The sequence below is a fragment of the Pollicipes pollicipes genome, unplaced genomic scaffold (assembly GCF_011947565.3).
Source record: "Pollicipes pollicipes isolate AB1234 unplaced genomic scaffold, Ppol_2.1 Scaffold_4219;HRSCAF=4965_pilon_pilon_pilon, whole genome shotgun sequence".
NCBI lineage: Eukaryota > Metazoa > Arthropoda > Thecostraca > Pollicipedomorpha > Pollicipedidae > Pollicipes > Pollicipes pollicipes.
The window spans coordinates 18,422,574-18,446,812 of record NW_023596448.1 but is presented as its reverse complement, the minus strand read 5'-3'; the positions used below and the strand labels follow the sequence as shown (position 1 = coordinate 18,446,812).

The window sequence follows — 24,239 nt, the reverse complement described above, 5'->3', positions numbered from 1 at the left end:
CAACTAAGTGCAGTTGCATTGAAAGGCCCCGAGGGTTCTGGTCGTGGCTCATCGTCACAGCTGATCAGTCCTTTCACCCGTGAACGGCCACATCACGACAGTGATCTTTTAACTCTGATATAGTTAAGCTACACTATATCTTTCCGCCATGACTCGTGGCCGAATTGCGGACCCTTTTTAGTGTGTTGCTCGTATATCCTGAGGTTAATTTCGCAGAGTGAAAATGCATGGGCACTACATTGTTTGTGAATGTCAGGCTGTCATCTGTCACACTGCTCAATTTGGTCTGTCATAATGATTATCATGTTATCAACGTAGCGACCAAATTGGCAAAACTTGCGAATTATCTACTCCTGTTCTTTTTCGGTCAGCTCCACAAACGAAGCTTTTCTTTTCTGTCGGATATGAAGTTTCGTAGCGTTGATGATCGTTCACAATCATCGTCATTGTGACCATGGCCTCGATTATTATGGCAACACGCTGTGTTTCGATCAAAAGGATTGGCCGATCGTTGCTTTGCTGTTCTGTGTCAATCAGATGAACGTCGTAATAAGCGCATTGTGGGCTGACAGGTAACGTGCGGCCTTCTTAGGTCTTCGCGCTAAATGGACGTATGTTAGTTGTACAATGAGCATTTGCGTCCATAACTTAGGATAGTGCGTACTGCCGTAATGCACCAATGTAGCTGCAGTCATTGAAACCCAGTCAAGGATGAATTTGGTGCAGTCCTGAGATGGAAGCAGGCACTTGTTTTCGCGCGCTCGTGTCTTAATTTCATGGACTTCACAAAACCTTGAAACTTACGTTAATCGGGACTGACAAGGTCATGCAGAGCAGCTCTGAAGATGGCAGGCGCCGCCATGTTTGGTCTGGCGGCGCGTCCAGGCGAGACAACCGCTTGCAGCGAGTTCTTTCGATGAAGTGCGAACACTGTAGCAGCCGAATACGCCGTACTCAAGTCGTATATAGACGCCGAAATCGATCACTCAGTTTTTAGTAGGATGGAGAAATTAGCATATCACCACGCACGGTACGTTTCGGTTGGAACGATATTAGTGGGATGTGTGGTGCCATGCGACTGTATGGCAAGCACGGGACCACACGACATTTTGAAGACCTTCATAGTCCTCAGTTCATTTTTAGCAACTTCCTTGCATGCCGCACTGTCCTGATGGTTTGGTAGTTGTTTGGAAACTTTGGGTATTATCTGGCGTCCCTTAGTCTCGCTTCCCCTGCTGAGACGGTTGTGACCTTAAGCCTACAGGGTTTCAAAAACTTCTCATAAATTGTCAATCTACGGATATATTCAGCCACATTTGAGTCAACGATGGAACCATTCGATAAACCTTTTCACATGTCATGCAAACACCATTCATGCAAAATTCGTCCTCTCGGACTCCATACAATAATGTGCAACTTCGTTCGCTAACTTTTAAGCATTCGTTAATCTAGATTGGCGGACGTTTTGTTCCCGCAGATATTTATCTAACTCACAGCATCATGTTCTACAAGATAGTATCTTTAGCACAGTTCTAGGGCATTCCTGTTATTTGTTTTGCGAGGCCCGTTGGAATCGCTGTTGGGCTGTCTCACGCTCTTGAAGATGTGTATCGGCTCTGCCGCTGTTCATTCGGCCTCAAGTCTGATGCTCCACTCATAACTTCTACGCCAGGGCTGAGCAACTGCTACAGAGCGCTTCGGGGCAGCTGTTTAGCGCTAATGCTCAACTGTCGCCGTCCGATGTCGCCATCCGAGTTCGCCATCCGAGGTCGCCATCTGATGTCGCCATCCGAGGTCGCCATCTAGGGTCGCCATCTGAACAGCTCACGCCGCTGGCTGGACCGTCACCCGCTCGGTGTCAGCCGTTATCACCTCGGTATCAGGCGCCGCCTGCTTGTTTTCAGCCGTTGCCACCTTGGTGTCAAGCGTCGCCATCTGAGTGTCAAGCGCTACCACCTTGGTGTCAGGCGCCGCCCGTTCTGTGTCAGTCGGTATCACCTCGGTGTCAGGCGCCGTCCGTTCGGTGTCAGTCGTTATCACCTCGGTGTCAGGCGCCTCCCGTTCGGTGTCAGTCGTTATCACCTCGGTGTCAGGCGTTGTCCTATCGGTGTCTGTCTCTTTCCCTTTGCTTGTTTCGCATCCCACCGTGCCATTCTCGAGCTGCTCCTCCTCGCTGTCCGGGCGCGCCTTGTTCGCGTCCACCTCCTCCTCTGGCCGCTCTTGGGCCTCTTTCGCCGCGGCTGCCGCTGCCGTCGCTTCTGCCGGCTCCTCTTCGCGCCGCTTGGTGCTGAAGTGTTTGAACTGCACCTGCTCCAGAGTCAGCCCCCGTGTCTCGGGCAGCAGGCAGCGGGCAAACACCACCTGCAGCACGTTCACGCCGGCCAAGGCGGCGAACAGGCCCGACAGACTCAGGGTCCCTTTGAGCACCGGGAACAGGTGGATGAAGGCCATGCTGAGCGCGCCCATGTAGAGAGAGATGGCGCTGCCGTACATCTGCCGCACCGAGACGGGGAGAGTCTCGCCCAGATACAGGTGCGAGAGCTGGGAGATGCCGCCCATACTGGCGGCGTTTGCAACGATGATGCCGACCATCACTAGCCAGGTGTGCGCGCTCAGTGCTGCCTGAGGGCGAAGGTCAGGCAGTTCATGTGACAGGGTTGGTGTAGGGCGCGGCATTGTGTGGGGGCCACACGTTGTCTAATGGCCGCTTTACTGTTCCCCGAGCGTCACCACTCGGTAGTCACCAACGTCGCCTCGGGAATCCGGGTCATGGCCAGTGTCGCCTGGGGAAGCCGGGTCATGGCCAGTGTCGCCTGGGGAAGCCGGGTCATGGCCAGTGTCGCCTGGGGAAGCTGGGTCATGGCCAGTGTCGCCTGGGGAGGCCGGGTCATGGCCAGTGTCGTCTGGGGAAGCCGGGTCATGGCCAGTGTCGCCTGGGGAAGCCGGGTCATGGCCAGTGTCGCCTGGGGAAGCCGGGTCATGGCCAGTGTCGCCTGGGGAAGTCGGGTCATGGCCAGTGTCGCCTGGGGAAGCCGGGTCATGGCCAGTGTCGCCTGGGGAAGCCATGGCCATCACCAGCGTCGCCTCGGGAGGCCATGGCCATCACCAGCGTCGCCCAAGCTAAGCAAAGTCATCACCAGTTTCACTTTGGGAATAGTGATCATGATTCGCGTCACCCTGCGATGCAAATCATAACCAGCGTCGCCTGGGCAACAGGATCTTCACCAGTGTCGCTGAGGGAAGTAAAGTCATAATGCGTCGCTTGGGAAGACAGAACCATCAAGAGGATCAGCGCCAACGTTGCAGAGGATGGCAGAATTATCATTAGATTTGTCTGCGATGGCACTCCTGTCGTGGTCATCGATCGTTATTTCCCCGCAGCGACTAGCAACACCCGAATTCGCTTGATCATGATTCATCAAGCCCGTCTGTTACGTTCTCGTGAGGACGTGCCTCGAAGTGGAAATAGGCTGCCGCGGTCAGCTGCCCGAGGCCGGTCAGCACGGCCGAACCGATGAGCACGGTGCGCCGTCCCCACCAGTGCAGCAGGAAGCCTGACACGCCGATGGCTGCCATCTGATGGGGAAGAGCGGCGTCAGTCGACGCAGCAGGGCTAATGGTAGCCGCCTCACAAAGAGACCCTCCAACTAAAATGTTTGAGGAGTTCGTTCGAAGTCTTTCGGAAAACTTGTGTACGCATTCAAACATTTTGTAGATTTAGCCTAAAAAGTCCCCAATACTTAGTCGTAACTATGGTGTTGAAATCGGCGGGTTGCATTTGGTAACATATGCTATTTGCACGCCATTAAAAAGTTCATATATATGCTGGTTGTAATATGTGAAATAGTGCCTACATGTCTGAAAGCATCCCACCTGAACGTAAGTCCTCATGGACGTGGTGAGCAATTACATTGTGTCACTCAACAACTCGTATATCCGATATATGTACAGCCGCGCTTTTGGCTCCGCTAATTCTGCATAATCTCCGAGAATGCCTATTCTGATTATTAGGAGGCCGAGATCTACGACCTCGCAATTAAGGAACATGAATGCACCACACGACCGCGGCCTGACAGCATCCGCTTGAGCCAATAAAGGGTGTCAAGCTTGTATCGACGATCTGAAGATCGTGCTCATAGGCCGAGCGTTCTCACTGGGCTCTCACAAATGCGCGCGGGTCGCTGTCACGTGCGCACTCTTATCTGTCATGTCATCTGGGACATGTTGTCATTCTTAGTTGGTGATAGCCAGGGAACGCTCGATCACGGGAAGGCCCTCCTTAGGTCCTCGCCAGGTCCTCCTTAGGTCCTCGTTAGGTCCTTGTTCGGAGAGGTCGTCGGTAGCTGTTCACTATGTGAGGAAGGTGATGGGTGGATACAAGGCGACCGTCACCCCCGTCAAGGTCTGAGGAGGCTTTCTTCGCTAACGCACATCTCGGGACTGAAATTGTCACATGTTCCTTACATCACACATCACACAGTGATGGCTGATAACGATGGACTATATCCCTCTGAAGCAAATACCACGGCATTTGCCGACGACAACCGGCCGGGCCTTTTCAAATTGTACAGCCTGATATGAATAATTGATATATTTGAGAACATGTTGATTGATAATGAATTACATAGTCGATTGACTTGCCAAGGGAATGAGCTATGTCTCGGTGTTGGTCTGTGCGACGTCCCGCGCGCGGGGCTCACCTTGGGTGGCCGGTCACGTGTCCTGGTATCGCCGCTGTAACAGCAGTCGTGCTGGCAAGGCATGACATCGCCGGATGGCCCTTTCCTCCGGCCCCAGAGATCATTGTCAGCTGAACACTATGTATGTGTATGTGTATGTGTATGTGTATATATATATATATATATGTGTGTGTGTGTGTGTATGTACACACTACATATATATATATATATATATATATATATATATATATATATATATATATATATATATATATATATGCCTGGTTTACATGGCGACCCATGACTATGAATTTGCCGCCGACTCGAAGCGTTGCGTTGACTACACCTTGTAGTCGTGTGCGTTTTTCACGTTGTTTGAATCGGGTAGAATCGCATAATCCTATATGCGAACGTGTATCAACTTTCAGACGCGACATGTGTTGGCCCTCTCCCTCCGTGTGAAGTCACAATCAATCAATCACACAATCAAACACAATCAAAACACAATCAATCATCGACACCCACGGACCGCGAGGCCCACGGCTGTTTGATGAGGGGGGGGGGGGTCGTTTCCAGTAGCAGAGGCCATCTCTCGGAAGCATGGTTGGATTCCCCATGTAACCAGCCGGAGCGGAAGGGATTTTAGTGGCACATCTTAAACCATTTTGCGTTCTACTTTATTTCCCAAGTAAACAAGGTAATGAGGTGTGGAGGTACTAGGTACCAAGTGGTAGACTAGGTGATTTGGGTACTGTGCCGCGGAGTTGTCCGGTAAACGAACTCCATTTGGTAATCGAAACTCGAAGCCAGACGCTCTCGGTCACAGCAGCGCGCTGATTCGCCCATACCCAGTGACGTCACCATTCGGATGTCTCACCTGTAGTACGGCGAGCACTTGCGCGCATTGGCTTGGGGTCAGTGACATTGCTGCCATTTGGAAGACGGAGAGCGCGTACTGGTTGAGCACCACGCCGCCGCAGAAGGTCTCGAAGAAGAACTGGACGAACATGAGCAGGCACGGCTTGGCGACGTCCCAGTCGGTGAAGATTAGATGGACCTGAGCAGAGGCCAACAACGCTCAACATGGCGCTCAGCATGGCGTGAGCAACAGGGCGCGTCTTCCGAGGTTGTCTGTTCCGATGCCGGAAGGGTTTACGTGAGCTTTTAGTAGCGAGTGGTGTAGGCGTTCGTACCTACTGGGATTGTTCAAAGTCATTGGGGTACAAGCATCAGCAGGCACCGTCGGTTGCAGTGCAAACAGTGCGGCACTGTCTTGTTTACGTCGCACTGAACTGGCTCACTCCAGAACGTCATTATCTGTTCATCGTTCGTAACGAGAGTCTTGCATGCCTCGGCTTTGAAACCATACGCTCCAAAAAAGGTGGTAAGTTTTCCTTCACCTTTGTGCTGGCTGTTACCCTGCTCCAAAGCTCCCCGCACGAGCCCTTTCTTGAGACGAGTCTTTGACGCATATCATCGTTTAACCCACAACCTTGCCACTCGCCTCTTGTGTCGTACCTCACACTCGCAATTTTCATATGCATCAACAATGTATCTGCATGCATATTCCGAAGCCCCACCTGCCGCCGAATGCTAATGTTGGGTCTGCCTCTAAGAGACAGCTGGATATCCTTGACCTCTTGTATGACGTCTGCCTTCTTGCCTCGGTAGAAGAGGATTGCCTTGTTGACCACGTCGGTGCCGGCGCCGCGATGCATGAGCCATCTGTCGGTGGCCAGCGAAACTAGTAAGCGCCATGGATGAGGCGCCACTCGGTAGCGAGCGATTGCAGCATCTGGGCAAAAGCGGATAATGGACACATGCGCAATGACAGGAATGGAGCTGCTGCGCTGTTGTCACATGCCACTCACATCATGCGTAGGGCGTAGGAAGACCAGGGGTGTGGTGTAAACATGATTGGGCACCTGGGTGAACTGGGCAGCAGAATCGTTCCGATGATCTGTACCACGGAAGGCACGCAGCCGCACAGTAGAGAGGCGTATCGCCACGGTATGACGGCGCCGATGGAGAAGTTAGCCAGAAGACTGAATCCAATGGCCACACCTGGTAGGTAGCAGAGCGTAGAGCGGTACCGGTTTGTTGTCACCTGAGAAGGGATTGGTTGTCATCTGACAAGAAGAATGTGACAGATGAGCATTCCAAAGGGAGTGCTTTCGTGCTATGCAGTCGAAGCCTGTACCTCTGCAGTATGCCTCTTCAATGTCCGGGAAAGAAGTCCCTTAGAGAGCATTTATTGTCTTCCAAATCCACGGATCACTCGCAACGTTCAAACGATTGAACGCGAAGTTAACGAAAAAGATGAAATTAACACGAAGTGCTGGACCCACTTTGGCATTTGCCATGCTTTTGGCATCCGTGACTCCCAACAGCCCCACCTGCGCCCCCCCCCCCCCCCCCCCCCCCCTCTGTCCCGCTCTACGAAGACCGACCAGCGAACGACAGTCCATGGGCTTCGTCCGCTGTATTTGGCGGCTCTCCTGCCGTGTCCCTCTCCGGGAAGGCGTGACCGTCCATTCTCTAGCTCTCCGCCGGAGATGGCGCAGGGCCACCCGGCGCCTATCCCTCCGATGTGGAGTCGTAAGGGAGGCTTTTGGGCCCACGCACGTCGCTGACATGGGACCTTACCGGCATGCCGTTCATGCCCACGTACCCCCTGACATGGGACCGTGCCGGCATGCCGTTCACGCCCACGTACCCCCCTGACATGGGACCTTGCCGGCATGCCGTTCACGCCCACGTACCCCCCTGACATGGGACCTTGCCGGCATGCCGTTCAGGCCCACGTACCTCCCTGACATGGGACCGTACCGGCATGCCGTTCAGGCCCACGTACCCCCTTGCTGCGATGCTGCGCTTGCAACTCCTCCGCTCCAATCGACTCTGTGCCATTTCCGAAGAGGACCTGACGAGGCCGCTGCTCGAGGTGCAGGACGACCTGACGCCTCGCTTCCCGTGTCACGTCAGCAAGGGTCATCGGCGAGAAGACTGCCCTGGAAATGGTGGTCGTCGCGCTTGGTGGGGTCTCCCAATGAGACACGCGCGCGCCGGGAGGATGACCGAGGTGATCTAAGTCGTTGGCGTTCAGGTGTTCTGGCAGCGGCTCGACGGTGGCGAAGCCCAGGGAATCTTCCACTCAGTGAACCTTGCAGCACTGTCTTACATTTCGGCACGCTCATCGTGCCCATTCGCGCTGTTGTGCCGCGAACTCACCTGGAGGTGCTCAGTGGCTGTTGTGCCGCGAGCTCACCTGGAGGTGCTCAGTGGCTGTTGTGCCGCGAACTCACCTGGAGGTGCTCAGTGGCAGTTGTACCGCGAGCTCACCTGGAGGTGCTCAGTGGCTGTTGTGCCGCGAACTCACCTGGAGGTGCTCAATGTCCTGGCTGACTGCAGAAAGGTAGACTTGGGCGTCTCCAGGGCCACCTCATCGGGGTATTGGTGCCATCTCTGATAACTGAGTGAATGCCTGTGTCTCTGCACTCGCCATTGAGTGAGTACAGATATAGAATGCGCCAAGGGCCCCTTTCCTCCCCCCTCCCCCCCAGCGCATTATGCAGAAGTTTTTCAGGAGGATCTCGCGCGAAATACGTCAGCAGACTTTTGTACGGCATACTGCAAGCTTCTTTTCTAACAGAGAGCAATGGACACCGTTTTCCTCGAGTTGGAGCCAGTCACCGGGCCCAGCACTGCGTCCTACGTGTCGGCGGAGTGCTGCGGCTCGCGCTGAGCGTCGTCAGCGACCTCAGCGCTGAGCGACGTCAGCGGCCGGGTGGGTCGGGCGGCGGTCGGAAAGAGCACCTGGAGAAAGCCATCTTCCGACGCTGGGCCAGTGTTGAAAGCACGCGCCGAGAACAAACCTTTCGCCAAAAGAGCACGATGAGTAGAGTGAACAGCCAGTAGACCTGCCCCTCCCGCTCCCTAAAGGGGTTCCACTCATTTAGTGTGAGGGTGCATTCACCCGTTTGTGAGCAACGGTGGTTATGCATATCCTGTACCAATATTGCAGTGATTATGTTTCTATTGGGGAAATTTCTGGGTTCCTACACTAAGCATAACTGAAATGATCGACGCAAAACCTCTGATTATTCTTTCATTATGCTGAAGATATTGTTGTGGCGTTTTTTTCACGATTGCCATAGTGTCACATGCCGCATTTGCCACATTGCCACAATGTCACATTGTCTGCTAGGCTAAGAGCTCTACCTAGTTGCGAAACTCAAATTGTGTATTTCAGGTGGCACTGTTTCGGTGAGGCCTGCTTACTTCTGAATGGCGCTATGTCCGGTTCAGCTGTTGCGATGTAGAGCCGTTCCGTGAGGCCTCTCAGTCCCGCGTACCTCGGCGACGTAGAGCCGTTCCGTGAAGCCTCTCAGGTCCGCCTACCTCAGCGATGTAGAGCCGTCCCGTGAGGCCACTGAGGCCGACGATCCCGCCAGCTATCATGGCGCCGGCGATCATCATGTTTCGCCCCCCGAGCGTCATCAGCGGCCAGGCCAGCAGGTTGAACGGCACGCTCAGTTGGATCACGCGCAGCACGCCCAGCCTGTCCGTCAGCGAGGCAGAAGCTACGCACGCTTCGGAGGGGAGGGGGGAGCGTGATGTTAGTTAGATGGACGACCACGCGCCATTCGTGCTGCGGCATCATTTTGGGAAATTTATCCATCTGTGTAACGGATTTGCGCCAGTGGTTGATGCGCAGGTTGCGCAGGTTGATGCTCATATCATGCAGGTTGATGCTCATATCATATCATGCATGCAGGCTCACCTGCGCAGGTTGATGCTCATATCATGGCAATGCGTGTATTATATTCAATTTTATAACTATGCAGTCTAGCCGGCGTTTTCACAAATGCTCCCACTGGTGTTTCATGTTCACTCAGCCATTCTGATAAAGTTTGCTGATGTATGCGTATCTGGACTCCTTTTCATGCCAAAGCGAATAATGTGAATTGTTGTGTCTGGTCCTCAAGCTGCCACCCAGGTAGTGCTATTGCGGTGCGATGGTTTTCCTGGTAACTTATCAAGGTTTTTTGTACAAACGCTTCTTTTGTGTCAATTTTTAGTTACAGTCTATTGCCATGAAGGATGTGCCAGCCTAACAGAGTGCATCGTTTTGTGAGCAACGGCTTTTGACCCCATTCTGAACATCTGACACAAAATACACATGTCTTATTCCTACCGAGCAACCGGTCCGAGTCTTGTTTCATTGCTAACATGCGGTCCAGGTTGATATTGTGTATTCTGACTGGTCGTTCTGTCCAGATAAATAATGGCGAATCTCTCCTCACCAACTGGCTCAGGTTTCACAAGGCGACACTTTGAGACAGCGGGACAAGGTTGGAAGTAGCAGCTCTGTGATGGATATTTAACCCAGGGTAGAGTTTGCGGCTCCGTACCGAACATCCTGCCGAGGTTAGAGATGGCCGCCACCATGGTGGCGTCGCGCAGCGTCAGCTGAGCGGTGGCGTCAGATGACTGCGACTCGGCCAGCAAGTGGGCGGCGAAGCTGAGCGTGGCGCCGTAGATGGTGGGCGTCATGGACATGACGACCGCCGCCGCCACCTGAGCAACAAACACAGCGACCATATCGTCACGGACATGTTGTTAGTTACCCAGTGTATGACTGACGAGGGAAAGTGACGTGTGGTTCAGTTTCGGCTTGAGCTTGCCGTGTATCCTGGCGCGGGTGTTTCGTCGCTCTCCCAATGTTTAAAAGTTATAACATGTGCCCTGGCATGTTGCGCGCTGATAGTTTGCGCCAGCGTTTTGTCATCTCCTTGATTTTGCATGTCAGCTTTGTCAATTTTTCAAAGTTCCATGTGTTTTTGCGAGCTCTGTACAATTATGTAGCTGCGCAGCGGTATCTTATTTCCAGGAAATAGTTACGTAGAGTTATTTGTTCATGAAATGTGGAACATCATGTACAGAACGGTCTTGTTTCGGTGTTGTGTATGTGTCTTGTAAACTGGTGTAATGTAGTACTTGTAGCCAAAAGCAATCTCTCCCTGGACATGAATACCCTGCCTCTTCATTAGGGGCTATATAATTGCACATTTTACTTCCTGTATGCGTGGGCAAAAATATATTATCTTCTTTGCACCGGGATCCGTTACGTCGTTCGCTTTATTGTGCAACATCCTGATTGGAAAGCCATAACTTGTCGGAAACTTTGGTCAATTGGCAGTGCACCGTTTCCAAAACTTGAAGTAATTTAGGTGTATTTTGTTCTGAATTGGAGGCTAGGTGAGACCATTACAGACATTGCTAAACGATGGAAACGACACTTCAGTGAAATCAGTAGCTTGAATTGAACTTGAGGCTGAGTGAACAATATGTTACTGGTTGCCCTTGATTACAAAGATGATTGAAGTTCCTCATATGGTAACAGTTGAACGATGGCTGTTAAACAGATAGAACTGCATATAGCACACGTAAGACAGAGCTGCACATCTTACATGTTTTGCTGACACCCAGGCAGTTGATGCAGAACGTATTTCGACAGTTTGGTGATAGTTGTGTTTGAATTAGAGGGATACTCCTTTGTGCCGTCACTGTATTGGATGAATCTCTCCACACACGCACAGTGCGGTGCAATGAACATAACTGTGTTTTCAATTGTAATGGATGTCAAAAACTTTTATTTCTCGTGCTGTTTTAAAACAAAACATGGAACTGCTAACCACGTACTTTGCGTAGGCAGTGGAGGAGTTTTTGGTGCAGTTTGGTGCTTCAGTCTCCTGCTTCCCCCCCCCCCCCCCCCCTCCCGCTCGTTGTCTGGTCCCTCCCAACGTTCGGGCCAGCCACGACTCAAAACGCAAAATACGTCCAATCGAGCTGAAAATCCGGCCTTTAAATGGTTTCGGGATCACATTTAGCCTTGCTGATGCCCTCCTTGCCCCCCCCCCCCCCCCCGCCCTTACCCCCCCCCCCCCCCCGTCCGACGCCTCACCTGACTACACAGTCCGTCACGGGCCATGCTGGCGTCCCAGCCGGCGTCGTCGCGCTGTCCGGTGTGACCTGTGTGGACGCTGCCGCGCCACTAGATCCGATCAGGAGTCGTCGCCACCCACTTCGGTGCGTGCTGCGGCACCGGCGAGCCGCTCCTGGCCACGGAGCTCGTGCTGCGAAATAATGCATGACCCGTGTGCTCAGTTATTCATGCTTGCACTTTCATCTCATGACATTTACTATTTTACGTATCAAATTATAAGAGTTTCACGGAAACCGACCTGGTAATTTCTTAACATAGGACCGTTAGTAGGCGTCAAAACAGTGTTTAGGTCATTTGGTGATCCGTGACATGAGTCAAGGTCTGGCGATTTAAAGACGAATTAATTGGCTAAGTTGAACCGATGGGCGAAGATGTGGTAAAGATCTCGTCCCAATAGTTTCGTAGTATGGAACCGTCAGCACGCCTAAAACAACGTTAAGGTCATATGGTGACCTGTGATCTTTGTCAAGGTCGTCAGACAAAAGAGAAGGATAATTTTATGGTGTGGAATTGAAGGATGAAATAGTATAAAGACCGGATGCACAGTTTTCCAGGTTGCAGGGTTGTCAAAAACTGCATTTTTATTTTAATTGGATCAATTCATGACCTTGATTTTTCTCTAAGGTCATGGTCTTGAAGAGGCTCTCCGTGAGGCACCACCATGTTGGAGATTGAGTGCCACAGTGATCCTGTGAGCAGTTGGGGAGGGTTAAAAAGCGTCTCATGCGGCCAATGGGGAGTTGCCAGTCTTGGCCCGCGTCTGGCAAGGGCGTATTTACTGCTATAGATATAAAAAAACGCCAGTTCTGACAAGCACGTGCTGCAAGGCCACCAAACCTGAGCAATTTTCTTGTGCTGCCAGACAACGGCTGCTGTAAACGCACAATTGGCAAGCATTGTCAAGACATTTAACACCGAAGTGGAATGGGTGAAAAAGTAGGAAGTGGGATGTGTCAAGGCATCAGCAAACCTGAACAGGACAGGAATGAGCCAGTGAGCCGTAAAACAAATGTTGACTGGTTATTAGCCCTCGGCATGGTGTTCTGTTCTGTTCCGCTGTCAAGCTCGAAAGCCTGAGGGAAATCACACGCATTGGCATGAAGCGCACATAAATAACGGGGGAAAATCACATTTTCCGTCCCCAAATCTGCACAGTGGGGCTGGAGATGACATGACGGGACAAAGCAGAAAAGAAGAGGATAGCACAGTACAGCACAGCACGGCACAGCACAGCACAGCACAGCACAGCACAGCACAGCACAGCACAGCACAGCACAGCACAGCACAGCACAGCACAGCACAACACAACACAGCACAATAGGAGAATGAGCGAAGAGAAATTCGTCAATATAAGTCGAGAAGAAATGCATCTTTCTGCCCTTCCTGTAAATCTCACTTATCAGTTCACCCCCTCCCCGCCTCCACCACACAAATAATGTTGTGAAACTTCGCCCTAGTCAGGTCTTCTGCATCAAATGGCCTCACAATTCCTGTGACGTCTTGTGGCACGCACTAGGCACACTCAAACACAGACACAGATCCATCACTCGCGAGGTTTATTGTGCCCTGAACAACGGGCATGTCATGGATATCGATGGACTCTCGCCAGCCCCGGGTCGTTGACCTGCGGCAGTCGCTGGGCAGAAAGAGGTGGAGCACACGGCTCCGGAGCGCGGGCCGGAGCCGAGCTCCGCAGACGGCGGGAGCTAATGGGCGGAGGCGAAGGTCATATCGGCAGCGGGTGGAAAATGAAGTAAATCCCTAGAGACAGCTACCTGATAGTTGACATTATTTGGACTATTTTTGGTAATTTTTGGCTGTTCAGCCCTTCTCCCGCAACTGATTTTGTGAGACTACACCCATAGTCTGTGCAGGTTTGTTTTTGGTCAGTCATCTAGTAGTCACTGGGATATTCTGTCTCTACTCCCTACACTGTTCTTCACCACTAGTGATCGTGATAGGCAAGAACGAACGTAAAGATGCTCCCAGGCTGAGGGGATCTGTGAAGGTAATCTGACAAGAGCCGCCTGCCTGAAAGCATTTGAAGGTTGCTATGTGCAACGCGCTTACCTCGCCATACATGGATGCCTTCTGAGCTTTGAGCTGGCTTCTAGCTTTTGTGGCTGTGCACCCACGCGCTACCACTCTATCACCATGACCCAGCACGAATCGTGCGTGTTTTCCCTTAGACGGCTTGCTTCGTCCTGCTGTGGTTCAGAGGGGTGTGGCAAACTACACTGGCGTTAACACGACGGCTTTCGGCTGGCTGGCGCGCCGAGCCAGGCACGGTTAGCCGCCGGTTTGTTTATCGGTGTGCGGTTGCATGGTTGTAAACATGTTTATCAGTTTCGAACGCATCGGTGTCAACGAGGTGCTGACGACGTAGATTTTCATGTATCTGTCCGTATTGTTTATGTATCTATGAAACTACTTATTATATGATCTTTACGTTCTTATCAATATCTTTATCTATACTTTATTATGTCTACAGGAATGTATACGCTCGCAAAGCCGTTTGACTTTAGTCAGGGGTCTTTGTTCAGCAACCCCTCGGGCCTAGTTTTTCCACTTTACCTGGGTCTCGCCGTGCCCCGTAAATTCTCAGGAGGCCATGCGGGGATCCTGAGCACAGAGGGGGTGGGGGAGATACCCTGTGGAGCAGCCGCAGCAGCCTCCCAACGCTTGCCTTTGGCCTGAATTTGTGATCCTGCGGATGCTTGTGACGACTTCACGTGGGAAGACCGGCCGACCAGGCGTCGCATTTTTGCGGCATTGGCTTGGAGCCAAGTTGGTTATGCGACGAGTGATCCTCGATGACTCCTTGATCAGCTTGTCGGCCCTAACAGCTCTAAGCTGGTCGTGTTTCATTATGCGGGGCATTTCGATTCACCTGACAGCGTTGAACCGCGCGGGTAAGATTGCCATCCAATGTTGGATACCCGGTAGGTAATGAGCTGGCTGACGCGACGGCGAAACGAGCGGCGCGCGCATCTCGCACCCGCGCGTTGCCCCTTGCCTCGTTGCCCTGCCGGCGCGGAACTTTTACTGTGCCATCACGGCATTTGTGAAAGGAAAATTGCAACGGTTATGAGATGTCAGCACCAACAGCAAGCTAAAAGCCGTCAAGCCACAGTTAGGGCTATGGCCGTCGAGCTCACGCGATGCGAGACAAGTTGTGCTTTGCCGAGTACGGATTGGTCACACGCACGCGACGTGTGGTTATCTCCTGTGTGGTGAATGGTGGCCTCAATTCCCTGGCTGTGATTGGCCGATTACGATTCACCATGTTATTCAGCTATGTCCGCATTTGAGCGAAGAGCGGTTACAGTATTTCGGACGAGGTGCTCCAGTTCTGACCTGTTCAAACATTTCTGGTGACGACTCTCGCGTTCGTGCCGCAGCTCAGTAGTTTTCATGTTTGGCTACTATCGGGTTTTTGGCCATTTACACACGTCGTTAGTCATTTAACCGTTATGGGCGCAAAACGATCCGAATAGTCGGCGCGCCCTCCACTCCAATCATCGTCGTCGCCGATGGGGGAGCTACCAGACGCAGTGTCTGCCTGCATCCCTGGGCCTTTGGCCGCATCCCGGCCAATCTGTGAGATGCTTCTGGTCATGTCTTCGTATTTGGAGGCGTTGTCCCCGCGGACGCGCGCCCGGAGGCTCCCACAGCTGCGCTTCTGGCGCACCGGCCCGCGTTTGGCGCGCAGGTAGTCCCTGGCGGCACAGTAGTTCCCCAGTGTGCCGTCATTTTTTGGGCTCCGATTTCGTAGGTGGGGATTCTGAGCGGTGAAGCAAAAAAGGGGATATTTATTATACACAACAACGCAACTTAGACTGCAGCCAGCTTCCTTGGCAGGGGTTGGCGTCCTGTCCCTTTCAGCAGGGACGAGTCCTCGACCTGACTGGGTCACGCCAGACCTCAGCTCACTTTCTCATCGTGGGAACCTGGCAGGGGCAGGGGCAGAAGCCCACAGGGTTGAAATCTCAATGGCCGGTGAGCCAAGAGGTTGCGCTCGTCAGCGTAGTGGATCTTTGGTGGTCGACTACAACAGGAAGAGTGGCAACAGAAACCCAGGTCAAGAAAGCTCTTTTATTACCACGTTCTAGGAAAATAAGCCAATGTACCATCTCCATGATACCCAGCCAAACTTTGAACCGGGGAAAGGTAGTCATGCCAAGCCAAGCACTAGGTGGTGGTGATCGACGAGGATGTGACCGAGTGGCTAGCTTCTCAGTGTGGCACGAGCAGAGCGGATCATACTAAGACACGGCAGAAGCGAAAGACAGGCGGATGTCTTCGTCCTAGCGATTGCCGTGCACAACATATCTGAGAGTAAGTCTTTTAAGTCAGGTTATGAGACATCAGGCAGTATTTCCCGACTCGTTCATTCATGCAAGGTCCTCTTTCGTGTTTCGTGTACCAAAAAGTCGGACGCGCCAGCCTTCTATGTCGAGGACGCGCCATCTGGGAATGCGAGTCCTCTTCGGTCCACGCTGCAGGGATTGCAAGGTGAAGAGACGACAGTGCCGGTTCTGTGTGAGTAAGGATGTGGCGGACCCTTGTTCCTGCCAGATGGCTCAACGAGGAAGAAATTGTTACAATGAACGGGATGCATCGTTTGTCTTTCTGGGAAGTTTCAGCTAGGTATGATCGGATACAACCACAGAAGACTTACGCCGTGGCAACCAAAACCTTCGAATCTGGTGCATATTGCGCATGTTAGTAAGATTGACGTCTCGAGTAAGCCGACTGTGGGCGAGTTTAGCTGTTTGCAGAAATGCTGGGTCTTGCGCTCATCCCCAGGCCGTCCGGTACGTCTGCAGCTCACGGTTCTTGTGAGTCTTGTTTCCATCCCGGCTGCGTGGTGGAGTCGGTGCATGCAACAGGAACAGTGACAGACGTGAGGGAGGGATGGACTCCTTTAATTCATTCACCGACTTGGATTCTTTCACTTGGTTCCTTTACCCAGAAAATTACCTGCGGAGAACTTCTTTCTGTCTTAGATAGCTATCCAAAAGGTTAAGCTCAGCTTGTGTTTAGCACCTGCCTTCGTGACTTCACCAAAGACTGCATAAATCGATAGTGATGGGCGCTGCATGACCTTCAGCAGTCGGTGCACCCTAAAACCCCAAATCATCATCATCATCATCATCATCATCATCATCATCACCAAAAACTGCTGCAAGCATGTCATTGCATAGATAGCCAGATAAGGGAATTAGTCGGTGAATACAATATGTCCTCCAAATTCTCGACTTCGCTGCATCAGATGAATACAACGTACAGCTTAAGTTACCCTTGCGAAAAGTCAAAGAAATATCAGCAACAGAAGCCGTCACATGTAAAATGCTGTCTCACATCAACAACAATAATGATAACAATCAACAGTAACAACAATTATCATTACTAGATAATTATGTTAATATTGCATTACTAGTTAATAATTATCATCACTAGAATACTATGCTGGGTTGTATTCCAAAGAAGCATATGTGAGTAGTCAATAAGTAGTGAGAAGAACATGATTCCCAATACACTGTGTTAAGACATCTTTTAGCTGGCATCTCAAAGAAGTATGCCTCTGAAGTAAACGTGACTGCGTGACATCGGCATCGGATGGGAATTCTGCTGGTTATGTTCTGACCGCTGTTGGGTCGCAGGTAAGCCAGGGAATAATAACATAACTCACCGTATATTGGTTTGGCTATAACGCAAGGCAGGTGGTGTGTATTACCTGGTAATTTACAAATGCGTCATAGCGTGGTAGTACCCCATTTTTACTTGATTTTATTTGTAAGCATTGTAGTGGTTTTCCTTCCGAACAGTGGTATGCCTGTTTGTCCAGTTTGCCTGCGAGTCTACGCCATCTTGCAGGTGGTTTTATTCTTGCGATCCCGCGCGTCCGTTATTAATTAAGCGAAGTCGCTGCCGATGTACTGGTGAAACGTATTTTTAGCTATATGACTTGCACGCTTTGGACGATTAAGCCTAAAGTAGCTAGATTAGCTTCATCGTAAACTATTGTGAAATCACCGCATCATAGAGAAAGAACACTTTTCGTTCTCAAGGGGACTGTTCTACATATGAAAACATCGGGGGAAGCATCAGACATGCTTGAAAAACTCTCTTGTAATTATTGGCTGCTTCAAGTGCAAGACGGCTTTAAGTAACAAATTGCGGCTAATTGGTGAATCTGGTCATCACAACGTCCTTGTTTGAGTGCATCATGTGGAACATTTGCATGCCGTCAGAGTCGCTGCCAAAGCTGCTGCGTCGGAGTTACGGTTGCAACGGACGTTGTTACTTGCTTCTGGTATTTCTGCACGCCGCAAGGTGGCGCCTTGAATTTATATTGTGTGCATTCAGCTAACGGGCGTCTGTGCGCGCATTTTGGCCTGATAATCTCGTATAGCTGTCTCGATGGTATCTTTTTGCTTGCATTTGCCGTTCCGGTTACGGTGCTTTTCTTAAGTTACTCCATTTTCAGGCCCATGTCCGTCATATCATATAGTTGCCCAAATTTGTCTGTTATATTTGGCGTCACGTAGTTCGTGATTGAGACATGAAGTCAACAGCAAAATTTTACTAATTAGTCAATTGCCTTGTGTCGTTCGGTGACCTCGTGCAACCTCACCGCAAACACAGATGCTTAAGTGGCCATACTCATCTTGGCGATGAGCGCAAGACGGCGAACGAGGTGGAGTGCCCGTGTGACGTTTGTATGATGTTATACATGTTTCGGTGATTTTCTCGTAGTCGGCGGGTCGGAGGCTGCACGATTTCCAAGTGCATCAAGCATAGAAACAATGGAATTTGAGGTCTATGGAAGGAAATTTCTGTGATCTGCCGGGAATGATCATGCTATCTCAATAGCCATCTCAGTTCGAAACTCCTCAGACATAATCCTCCTGACCAAGTACCTTTGGCTATTATTGGAAATCAGTCAGAGATCACTTTGATTCAGTTTTGAAACAGCAGTAGGTTTTTTTCTCTTAAATGCGTCGAGTCCCCTTCATGCACGATGCCAAAATTTGGAAGTCAAGCAAACCGGAAGATGAATGTTAGCGACCATCTTTAGATATGGCATATGCTGCAATGCGTGGTTGGCAGGTGGTGTAGTCGGGCAAAAATAACGTGATAACGGATAATTTTAGATGTCGAAATGCTGCATTCGATTTTCTGCAACGGCGGCGGCGGTTAACATCTCACCACACGACGGCCCTCTAGATGATTGTTATATTAGTAGGGATACGTCCTGTTATATTACTTATTTATTATTATTTATATTATATTATTATTTATTATTAGTATCTACCAGAGCTGCAAATGACATTTTCAGGATTTTCTTCGTAATCCAGTGTCCATTTTTAGCAACTTGTTGACGTCCTGCGCCGCGCTCGATCCTTGGTAGTTTCAAATAGCTGTTTTTATTCGTAATGCAAACTGTTTTTCATATGTTTTTACATAATATTTTGCATGCCGTTTGCTGGCCTTCTATTATTGGACAGCTTGTTTAGCTGACGTTTTGTTCTAGAGTGCCTTTGATTGGCCCAGAACCACATGTCGTGTGTGGCATGGATTTGGCGTTAAGTTGACGGATGTCCCTGTTGTGATCGGCTCGCGGCGTCCGTTGGCATCTCCGTTTGACCAAGTTATGTCGTTGAAGAGGCGGCGCTGTCCTCGTTCATTCGGCCTCGGGGATGGCACTTCTCTCCGAGGTCCTGGGCTCAGCATCTGCTGCGGTGTTGATCAGCATAGCGATAAAGTGCTGATGCGTCAAACACCTCGTGCGGTGTCAGACGCGCCTTCACGGTGTCGAACGTTGCCCTCACGGTGTCAAGCGCGCCCTCACAGTGTCAGACGTCGCCCACATGGTGTCAGGCGTCGCCCTCACGGGGCCAGGCGTTGCTTTATCAGTGTTGGTCGTCGCCCTTACGGTGTCAGGCGTCGCTTTCTCGGTGTCGGGTGTCGCCCTCACAGTGCCAGGCGTCGCCCTCACGGGGTCAGGAGTCGCTTTCTCAGTGTCGGTCGTCGCCCTCACGGTGGCAGGCGCTGCCGTCACGGTGTCAGGTGTCGCTTTCTCTGTGTCAGGTGTCGCCCCCACGGGGTCAGGCCTCGCTTTCTCAGTGTCGGGTATCGCCTTCTCAGTGTCAGGCGTCGCCCGTTCGGTGTCAGGCTTTGCTCTGCAGGTCTCGCCGTGGCTGAGAGACACCTCCTTCGCTGGCCGCTCCTGAGCCGCGGCTGCCAGCGCCGCCGCCTCCTCAGCGCGCCACTTGGTGCTGAAGTGTTTGAACTGCACCTGCTCCAGAGTTAGCCCCCGCGTCTCGGGCAGCAGGCAGCGGGCAAACACCACCTGCAGCACGTTCACGCCGGCCAGGGCGGCGAACAGGCCCGACAAACCCAGCGCCTCGCGCAGCACCGGGAACAGGTGGATGAAGGCCATGGTACATGCGCCTAATTCTAGGGAGATGACGCAGCCGACCATCTGTCGCACGGACACCGGGAGGGTTTCTCCCATATACAGATGCGAAAGCTGGGAGATGCCGCCAAGGCTCGCGGCGTTGGCGACGATGATGCCGACCATCACGAGCCAGGTGTGGCCGCCCAGCGCTGCCTGAGGAGGAGGAACATCAGTCATTGGTACACGACTTGTGATGGATCACAGCAAGCTTCATTTGGTACCTAGCGTCACGGAGCGTCAGTAGTGCAGCGTCATCACGAGCGTCACCGGTGGAAACTGAAGCATCACCGACATCGTCTGGGCGGCCGAATCATAGCCAGCAACACCCGTTAGAGCAGGATGAAGTGTGGCATGAGAAAACGCGATCATAAGCGGCGTCGCATGGGTCGGCGCCATCAGTGTCGCTGTCGGGGAGTAATGTCGTCACCGGCATGCCTGAGAGTGCAGCGGGATTATCACCATTCTCGCCGTGGGAGAAGGAGCACCATCGCCATTCGCTAGGAGCGGAGGATCGAGAACAGGATTTCCTGGGAGATCAGGATCAGCACCAACGGCACGGTAGATGACAGGATGGTCACCAGAGGTGGATATTTCTATTAGAGCCCTTTCCGCCTGTAATGACCATTTCGGGCGAGTTGGTGGATAACGGTGTGGCAGCGCTAAACGCACCTAACCTTCGAGACTAAGCCTGCACAGAGACCCCTTTGCGGGGTGAGCGGCTGGCGCTCGCAGTCTGACCTTCATGGCGCAGGTCAGGCTCGGGGCCCCGCCAGGGCGCCTGTCAGCCCACCCGTGGCTGGTGCATGCAGCCTGTTGCGGTCAAGCGGAGTGTCACGAGCATGCAGGACACAGCAATGAGGATACAGGGCGGATCGGTCGCCAGGATAGTGTCATGCCGGGCTTTCGTCACATCCACCTGTCGCTGTTCTCTTTTAGGAGGGCAGGGCTGCCAGGATGATTCGGATCGTCGGATTTCATCAGAACAGAAGACTTTCTGTTTTCGTCGCTAGTCTTGGCGATCTTGTACACGGACGCAAGCACGGATACACTCACTGACGCACCCTTGCATGTATACGTGCACATCCTGCACACACACATGCACCTGCAGACGCACACCCACCCGCACGCACGCACGCACGCTCACACACGCACACACAATTATGGACGCCCTATGCCCGTTTGGTCGGCGCGCGCCAAAACCCAATTTATCATCATCAGCACGCACAGCCCGCCTGTTACGTTCACGTGAGGACGTGCCTCGAAATGGAAATGGGCTGCCGCGGTCAGCTGCCCGAGGCCGGTCAGCACAGCCGAGCCGATGAGCACGGTGCGCCGTCCCCACCAGTGCAGCAGGAAGCCCGACACGCCGATGGCTGCCATCTGAAAGGGAAGAGCGGCGTCAGTCGACGCAGCAGGGCCAGTAGCCGCTGTCACGGGCGTTTCCTCTTGACATCCTAAAAAGCTTGTTTGGAATCTATTGAAAGCTACCAGTTTGTGGACATTCTTTAGCAATGTGCACAGTTTGAGGAAGGTCCGCAGAACTCTTCGTAGCTTATAGGTCAGTCCAAGTCGGCTGTTACATGCAAAAACATAGCGGGTGACCCCGAACAACGTCCCCATTTCTAGCGGTGAATATGCATGAGCACAGTAGTATTGTTTGCACTCGGTGCATTGTGATGTACAAAGATATCACGTGAGTTTTCTTAAAAATATATTTTTTTAGTTTTAAAAAGCTTAACATTTTAGCCCTACCATAAATAATAAGGCTGAAATGTTGCTCCTACGTGAGTGTTTCTGTTTTATAGTCCATTCAGCTGTAGTTATCGTCTGCGGAGCCGAGCAAAGATGGCTTTCGCGGTGGAAATACGTCACCCTTTTCAGGCCTGCTTTGAGGAAAAAGCCCGGCGAGGAGCTCGTTGTGACCGAGTTTCGTAGGTTGAGAGAGAGACTACACAGCCATGGACTGCTTTGTATTGAAACATGATGACACCTGTTCCTGGGTGAAAAGGCCAGGGTGTATATATTCGATAACAAGCCTATTGATGGCCTTTACTCAAGAAAACCAGCCCGAAACTTAGGCATATATGTATGTATGTATGTATGTGTGTATGCATATATAAGAATGATTTCACGTACGTATATATAACTTAACTTATGTTTGGTGCTGTACATCGTAACCGAAAGTACTGGTCAAAGCGCTATTCCAGAAGGTTTCCTACTTTTGATGAGCTGAAGGGGGCCATCCTAAAGGCACGGGAGGTGTTGCTAAGCACAAAAGTAGCAGTATCCGCCAGGAGAACAAGCTGCTAAATGCTGTCAAGAACAGTTATGTTGTGTTGCTCCACGACCTTGTTATCATATATCGTTTACAGTTAGACAATCCGCTCACTTCACTCTGCATGATCCCCTAACCCATTAAACTCATCGGCACATAGCTTACTGAATGGCAGGTTCTGAACGGCGTTATAATGGCGTCATGAATGCTAAGGTGACTATGAAATACTCTCCCCGATAAACCTTTCACCATTTTGGCGGGCGTGTAGCTCGGTAACTAGCGTGTCTGATGTCTTAAAAAGGCAGCATTGTGAACAACACCAAAAGGTCTTCAAGAGGGATATTTCAGTTTAAAACCGCACGTAAATGTGGAACACTGCTTCAACGGGCTCTGCTTCACGGTCAACATCCGAAGGCACACGTCCAAGGTTGTAACACGCGCGTTAACTCGCGTGCACATGATGTTGCCACAGTTCGGATGTCTTACCTGTAGCACGGCGAGCAGTTGCACGCATTGACTCGGGGACAAGGAGGTCGCAGCCGTTTGAAAGACGGAGAGCGCGTACTGGTTGAGCACTACACCGCCGCAGAAATTCGCGAAGCAGAACTGAACGAACATGAGCAGGCACGGCTTGGCGACGTCCCAGTCGGTGAAGATTAGGTGGACCTGAGCAAAGGCCAGACCTGCTTAGCATTGCGCGACTGGTCGGAAACATGTGCGAAATGGTCTGGCATGACGTCAAATTATTAGACGTGATATTTTGGTACTAATGGTGTATGTTTTTGTACCTAATGCGATTGTCCAAACTCGTTGAGTTACGTATATAAAATGGCATTCATGATTGTGCACAACAGTGTGGTGTTGTATTGGTCGCGCCATTCTGAACTGTTTCACTTACTTCCTGCTGTACTGTGTCAAACCTCGTGGAAAAAGGTCAATATTCAGACTGTCTTTGACGCGCATCTTTCAATCCACATCATCTTACACTTTTCAGATTGCCTTCTTGTTATGAATCACTGCTCCATCTGGTCACATATTCCGGGGACCCACCTGCTGCAGAATGCTGATGTTGGGTCTGCCCCTAAGAGACAGCTGGATGTCCTTAACCTCCTGTGCGACGTCTGCCTTCTTGCCCTGGTAGAAGAGGATTGCCTTGTTGACCATGCCGGTGTTGGCGCCGCGATGCATCAGCCATCTGTCGGTGACAAGCTGAATTAGTAAACGTTATGCCTACACTTGCCTGCCGCGTGCCGGCGAGCGGCGTCGACATTCGGACAAAAGCAAAGTCAAGCAGTCAAACCCCAAGAAATGATGGAGATGTTGTCATTGGGGCTCTGCGATGCTTTCAGCTGCTGATGTTATATGGCGTCGCCTACCTCTCACCCTGGCAGGAAGCGGGAACCCGTGGGGAATCGAACCCCGTACCTCTGGTTTCCCAGACGCGCAGTGGTTAACGGGGGCGCGTCGACTGCTACACTATCGGCAACATTATGATGGGGATGGAACCTTTGTGCTGTCATCATATGTCATTCATGTCATTCCCAGGGTGCACAAGACAGCGTAAATATGAGTGTGTACCTGGGCGAACTGGGCAGCAGAATCGTTCCGACGATCTGTGCTACAGACGGCACGCAGCCGCACAGTAGAGATGCGTATCGCCACGGTATGACGGCGCCGATGGAGAAGTTAGCCAGAAGACTGAACGCAATGGCCACGCCTGGTAGATAGCAGAGCGTAGAGCGGTACCGGTTGGTTGTCACCTGAGAAGGGATTGGTTGTCATCAGGCACGGGCAGACTGAAACGAGTGC

General features: G+C 51.6%; 2 protein-coding genes across 2 annotated transcripts in view; one reads left to right on the top strand and one right to left on the bottom strand.

The window, feature by feature from the left end:
* Positions 1 to 24,239, top strand: part of LOC119095304 (WD repeat-containing protein 81) — a 194,945-nt gene that overhangs the window by 42,094 nt on the left and 128,612 nt on the right. The gene's annotated exons all lie outside the window — the stretch shown is intronic.
* LOC119094953 (uncharacterized) lies at positions 1,825 to 22,556 on the bottom strand. The gene is made up of 8 exons (XM_037217865.1): positions 22,545 to 22,556; positions 21,413 to 21,535; positions 20,057 to 20,308; positions 10,094 to 10,259; positions 9,081 to 9,271; positions 5,557 to 5,736; positions 3,454 to 3,576; positions 1,825 to 2,622 (listed from the first exon to the last, which is right to left on the bottom strand). Exons 1-8 carry the CDS (start codon positions 22,554 to 22,556, stop codon positions 1,825 to 1,827), a joined length of 1,845 nt encoding a protein of 614 aa, XP_037073760.1.